Source organism: Bactrocera latifrons, unplaced genomic scaffold (genome assembly GCF_001853355.1).
Source record: "Bactrocera latifrons isolate USDA-ARS-PBARC rearing strain unplaced genomic scaffold, ASM185335v1 scaffold_928, whole genome shotgun sequence".
Classification (NCBI taxonomy): domain Eukaryota; kingdom Metazoa; phylum Arthropoda; class Insecta; order Diptera; family Tephritidae; genus Bactrocera; species Bactrocera latifrons.
In genome coordinates, this window is record NW_017537632.1 from 34,622 (window position 1) to 41,625 (window position 7,004).

The window sequence follows — 7,004 nt, forward strand, 5'->3', positions numbered from 1 at the left end:
GCATGCAATGAGTCTCCGCATGACACTGACCACCTCTTTGCATGCCCAACCAACCCCACCCATCTAACACCCCTTTCCCTTTGGTCCGACCCCGTCGAAACARMAYRTTKCCTGGGCCTCCCGTTAGATGACATCGACGACAACACTGATAACCCTCACCATCCCAACGGGGACTGATAATCGTTACAACAACAACAACAACAACAGCTTCAATTCTTGAGTAAGTTCAATTTTTTACAAGTTCAAATCGTTTAAATGTCCGCTAGGTTTTGGTTTAAAATACATCGACGCATTGTGGTCTTCCGCAAAATTTTCTGAACGGCAGCAATATTTTAATTACTTCGATCAGTTCTTTGTCTTATTGGTACTTGAACGTTATGTAAAGAAACTGCACGCTTAAAATTTTCCACAATTCGACGATTAGCGGCCACAGGTGGACGATTATTACGACCAAAAAATGGCAACAGCGCAAGAAAAGTTGCAATTGGAGAATGATAATTTTGATAATAAAATTAAATAATTTGTTAACGTTGTTCTTGCGTATATCTCTCTATGATGAAATTTTAAACATTAGTGACAACAATGAAAAAGAAAATACATATGATGAGTTAAATATGGCCGAAACGTCTCTGAAATCATATCATCCCTATTCGAAAACGTGGTAGCATAAACACAACTGCCATTCAAACTGAACAATCAAAATCAAGATAAAGATCTTCATTATAACTACTAATATTATTTTTCTGTTATTAGGTAACCTTGAAATGACTTCAAGGTTGTTTCAGCGAAATAATGTAACAAGAAATAACTAACATAATGGTTGACCGGTAGCATTTTCAGATTTAGTTACACATATCGTAGTTGCTATTCACCTGTGAATTGAAGGAGCTAACGTTTACCCGTTTTAGCTTACGATTACTGCAAGTGCTGTTTTTTTTATATCACTATCACTGAAATAGTACAGGAATACAGCAAGTCTTTCTCGGAGATAATATTTCATTTTCAATGTCTACTATTGAAGACGTCGACGGCAGCGAATTGGATTAATCACACAGCTGTGTGTTTATTAACGTTTTTATTTTTTGGCCTATACGTATGATTTCGTATGGGTCCATAAAGGGATAACGTATTGGAAGGGTATTTCTTCATAAGCACCCAAAATGTTTGTCGAGATGTTTAAAGTTTTCCACTGATCGCAACTATATTTTAATATTATTATTTTTGTTTAGCTGACATTATGTTTGCATCATCGAATCAAAATTCTTTGAAGCAGAATGACAACGTTCCGATTATTCGGCCTCCTGTTCATTTGGGGTAAGTGTGTTTGAGTTGAATGGATATGTAAGGTGTTTACTAATATAAATATTTATAGTTTCCTGGTATCGTTCCTTGTGGATGCACGTGGTGGCTCAATGCGAGGTTGCCGCCACAGTGGAGTTCGTGTGATTGTTCCCCCAAAAGCTTGCACGCAGCCAACACGTATTACCTGTCGTTATGTAAAACCACAAAGAGTACATAACTCGCCTCCCTTAATGGAAGGCGAAGCCTTAGTTAGTCGTATAATGGAATTATCTCCAGTCGAGGGAAAATTTCTTAGGTATGTTATTTCGATGCCAACTTTTTAGACTAATGTTTGTCCTTAATTTTAAGGCCAGTGGTTCTAGAGGTACCGCATTTTGGGTCACTGAGAGACAAGGAGCGAGAAATAATAATTTTGCGTTCAGACAATGGTGATAGTTGGCGAGAACATACATTGTTCGACAGTGACGAAGTTATGCTAGACGTTCTTCAGGAAACGGCAAATGGTGAACTGAATTCAATGGAAGATTTGCACACTAGTCGTATCGTACGCATTGTAACTCTCACTTTTCCACATTTTTTTGCGGTAGTATCTCGTATTCGGCAGGAGGTTCATGCTATTGGCCCTGACGGTGGCACCGTCTCTTCAGAAGCGGTGCCGCAAGTACAGGCAATTTTTCCGCCTAATGCTCTCACTAAGAAGATTCGTGTCGGTCTTCAGGCACAGCCAGTTGATCTGAACGGTTGCAGCAAACTTCTGGGCCAAGGTGTGGCTGTGTCGCCAGTGGTTACCGTTGAACCGCGCCGTCGGAAATTTCACAAGGCTATTACGCTCAGCATACCAGCTCCAAAGGCGTCTACTCAAGGGATGGTGAATTCCCCTTACACAGGAAATGCTCCAACTTTACGGCTTTTGTGTTCAATAACAGGGGGACAAAATCACGCGGTCTGGGAAGATGTAACGGGGTCAACACCCTTTGCTTTCGTAAAGGATAGTATTACATTTACTACGACAGTATCGGCTCGTTTTTGGTTAATGGATTGTCGTAATATCTCGGAGGCTAGCCGTATGGCCACTGAACTATATTCTTACATGGCTCAAATCCCATTTATGGTAAAATTTGTGGTTTTTGCAAAACGAGTTTCGCTAAATGAGGCAAAGATTTCTGTGTTTTGTATGACGGATGACAAAGAAGATAAAACCTTGGAGCAGCAAGAGTACTTTACCGAAATTGCTAAAAGCAGAGATGTGGAAGTGCTTGGTGACCAAGATATTTATTTGGAGTTTGCAGGCAACTTGGTACCTGTATTGAAATCAGGCGAACAGTTTAATTTAAAATTTCAGGCCTTCCGCGAAAATCGTCTTTCTTTCATTGTGCATGTCAAAGATCAAGAAGAGCCTTACGGTCGCATAAGCTTCATGAATAATCCGAAAGTTAGTATCCGTGAACCACCACAGGAACCAATTTGTGTATTAAACATATCATTAGAAGGTTCTGATATTGTTGATAATGTCAATCGTTTTAATTGTAGCCAAAAATGTTTAAATAATATAACAGTTGATCCTGGTCTCAATTATAAGGATTTGTTAAATGCAGGTTTCAAGATAACAGAGTTGAAACTTGCAAATGACTTAGACGGATCTTTAGATATTAGAGAAGGTCTAAACCAAATAAATGTACTGCAAATACTTGCAAAAGGAGACAACACATTACACCGAGCCGATATACGCTTATCGGATGTATGTAATTTTATAAACGACGACTGGATACGCTTGGCTAAAGAATTGGGTGTCCCCGAGACCGATTACGAGGTTATTAATGCGGAATACACGGAGAGTCCATCACAAAAGGCAATGATTATGCTGCGACTTTGGGTGCGTCAGCAAGGTCTTAAAGCCACAGGCAACCGTTTGGAGCATGCTTTGCGCAATATTAATAGACCCGATATTGTAGACAAATGTATATTTAATATGGAACCTGTGACTGATGACATCGAAAAAAACATGGCTAAAACTACACTAGATCGATTGCTGTTTAGCGGACAAAAATCCCCTAAGAATTGTATACTAAAACAAAATGAAATTTATGGGTACCATAAAGTAAATGATGAGACGGTATCCGCTGAAATCGCAGAAGGTATATCTGCAAATGGCTCGTCAAGGAAGATGAATTCACTAACACCCAATAATATTTCACAATTGATACAAACGAACTATGACATAAATAATATACGTCGAATCGCGGAAGAACATGTTGTACAAATATTAGAAGAAGCTCAAAAGAACATTGAAGGAGATGGTGAGTAAAACGAGCTTAAGGGCATTTTGACGAGAAATTTAATATTTACAATACAAAAGTTAGTAATGAAATCATAATACAGAAAAATGGGAAATACAATATGTTTTTAAATAATAACTCAATCGGTAGAATTTTCAGAGATTGCTAACCTCTTTACATAATTATCTATTTATATGGATTTCACAGGTTCATCTGGATCTATTACTCAACGAAGTAATGTAACAAGTCCTGTACAGATAGTAAAGGGTAATGGGTAAGTTCAATGGAGATAAAAATATTATTAATTTTAACAAAGCAATATTTCGTAGTGATGGATGGAAAGCTGGTACGACCGAAACCCAGAATATTAGTGCGAACGATGATAACGTGTTACCTATGTTCAAACAGCATCAACAGGAACATGTTGGGCAGCCAGATGATGCTCTAATACATCATATAATTGATCGAACGTCCAATATAAATGTTATTCCGAATCTTTATGAAGGTGTGAACTCAACCACTCACAACCGTAGTGACAGACATGAAAATCCGCTGTTTCTAGATATAGAAGTGAGTAAGCAGAACCCCAAAGACGCGTTAATTGAAGATTGTATGGGCAAAATTAATAAGTTGCCTGTTGGAGCGTTAGATAAAGTGTCTTCAAGTATACTGGCATCTGTTAACAATGGTAATGAAAGTACAGTTAACTCGTCGATTACTATAAAAGAAAATAGAAGTAATATATTTGAACACCAATAAACTTCTATGTTAGAACCGTATGCATCATATGAAGATATCTTACACAGGCTAGCGCACACCTTCCGTTACAGAACCGAACCAAGTAATCAGTTGCTAGGTAATCACAATTTTTTTTTTATCTTAGAAAGTTGAAGTCTTTTCTTTATTGTAGTTTAAGGTATTAAAATACCAGATCGAAAAAATGGCTAAAAGCCTAATATATATGTCATAGGATGATGTCTACGAGTTCCTGAATTCTTTTCTGCCAAGTAAGATGTACAAACAAAAAGAAGTTGTTGATGGCAATATTTTTCTATTTCTTTGAAATGATGTCCGCTTTATCAAATGTTTTGGGAATGTTCTTTAATTCTATGGTCATCAATGAAAATTATTATTTAGACAAAGGGGAGGTTTAAATAAGCTGAATCATTTAATTAAAAAAAATCATGGAAATGGCAGTTATATAATAGAATACGAATGTAATAATGTGTTATATGCATATACCAACAGCTCGAAAAATAGTTGTTACAAGTATTTGCTATTTTGAAATATTGTAGCCCTACAAAGGTAAACAACCTAGGATAACAAAGGAAAAGCGTACAGAAAAATTTTATCAAACGGCTAGACTAAAGATATTGTGTTTGAGTTCAAATTCAAAATATTAAGTCGTGGACATTTTTTTATATTAGCAATATCGCGGGAAAAATACGATTTATATTTAATTCTGACTCTGCTGGAACCCTTTCTTATCTTGTCTTTGTAACATTATTTTGTTAACACTTCAAATTTATCTCGGGCAAGCTGCAGTGACTGAGAATAAAAGATTTTAATATTAATAAAACCATTTTTCTTGTTATAAAGTGAATAAATCTCATTTGTCACTCCTGGTATTTGGTGGACAGCTGTATATACTATACGCAACGTACAGAATAAAATTCTTATTATTATATTATATGTTTAATAAGCTGTCTTTACATTTAGTATATTACATCAGTATATAAAGTTTTATTAACTCACCAACATTCACAAACCAAACATATTATTTGCATTAAATAAAATCTATCATATGTTTTCAAATGACTACAGTCCCCGAAATAAATATAGTGTACAAGCTAAAACTCTCTTTTATTCATCTTTAAATTTCATATGATTACTTTTTATGTTATTTATTAATGGAATCAACATCGATAATTACATATAATATAATCTACACAATATTTAAAAACAAAAATTACTACTTATTAATAAAATAACTCAAAAATTAAATTCACTTAGTACGAAAAAAGTATTTCGTACAAAGAAATATTTCATATTAAATCAATCTTATTCGAAGTGTTAATAACTTATATGGTTACCGTTAGCTAAAATAACGGTATTTATGCGCCTTGTCATGGATTCAATTAGAGAGCGAAGGGTGGAAATGGGTATTTTCTTCCATTCGGCTTCAATGCATTTCCTTAGATCTCTAACGGTATCAAATTGTCGACCGCCGGAATAAACTTGCTGCGAAAGTATTCCCCAGAGATTTTCCATGGGGTTTAAGTCGGGACTTATAGCGGGCCAGTCGATTAATGCTATATTTCTGTCCATAAAGAAACGTTTTGTTGCAGCTGCATTGTGTATCRMRSCGTTATCTTGCTGAAAAATCCATGGTTCCTCACAAAATCGTTCCGAAAAATCTATTAAGACGTTGTCTAACAGTTCAATATAACTCATAGAATTCATTTTATGCGTTACAAAACAAATTGGGGTTGCACCATTGTATCCGAAAGCCCCCCATACCATCCACCCTGGAAACTCCTCGAATGCCTTGTTTCTAGTGGTCGTCGAATATCTCTCCAATATTTGTCATTGCCGTCGGGGCCACCTAAATTAAATTTTTTTCATCACTAAAAACCATTTTTTTCCACTCGTCGTCCCACAATGAATGCCTTTGGGCATATTGCATCCTTGCAGTTTTGTGCCGAGGTAGCAACTTAGGCTGAGGCGCTCGTTTGGCATACTGAATGTTACTATTCTCTTTTAAAATCTGCTGAACTCGACGGGTGGACACTTTAAGATTTAGTTGAAGCCTAATTTTTGTTGGGGAAATGTTTTTATTGACTGCCAAACGTTTTATTTGCCGTTTTGACCGTTCATCAACCTTTGGAGGACGTCCACTTCTTTTTGTTGTACCATAATTTTCCGGATTTCTTAAAAAGGAAAATATTGTTTTCTTGTTTCGATGTATTTTTTCAGCTATATCCCTTATTGTAGCTCCACATTCCCGCATCGTTTGAATTTTAGTACGCTCAACAAGCGATAAATGGGTTCCGCGAGGCATCTCTAAATTAGTTACTAAATTAAGCTCGTTAGGATGGATAAATATTTTTTAAATTATTAATTGAAAACAAACTCACTTTAAAAATCCTTAAAAATACAGAGTAAATGTAACGTCTTGCCGATACGGAATACTTTTCCTTATTGTACGCTATAACTATTTCGCTCTGAATATACAAGTAACGGTACTACAAAGCTATTGATCAACAATGAACAAATAGGTCGCAATTGCTTACATGCATTCATTTTCAAAAAACGCTTTCATACTACCCTAAATTCTCTTTTCAAGTTTGTACACTATACTTATTTCGGTGACTGTATATACGCTTGTTTACGTACATACATGTATTGCCCAAATGAAAAAGTAGT

The 7,004-nt window shown here is 36.0% G+C and overlaps 1 protein-coding gene across 1 annotated transcript in view; it reads left to right on the plus strand.

Annotated features, from left to right (window-relative positions):
• The window catches only part of LOC108977621 (ankyrin-3), a gene marked incomplete at its 5' end in the record, with an annotated part of 38,261 nt that extends 33,085 nt beyond the window's left edge, over positions 1-5,176 (plus strand). The window contains 5 exon segments of the mRNA XM_018947389.1: positions 1,230-1,314; positions 1,373-1,597; positions 1,651-3,599; positions 3,786-3,852; positions 3,908-5,176. Of these exon segments, the coding sequence (XP_018802934.1) occupies positions 1,230-1,314; positions 1,373-1,597; positions 1,651-3,599; positions 3,786-3,852; positions 3,908-4,337 (2,756 nt within the window).
• Between the last annotated feature and the right edge of the window lie 1,828 nt (positions 5,177-7,004).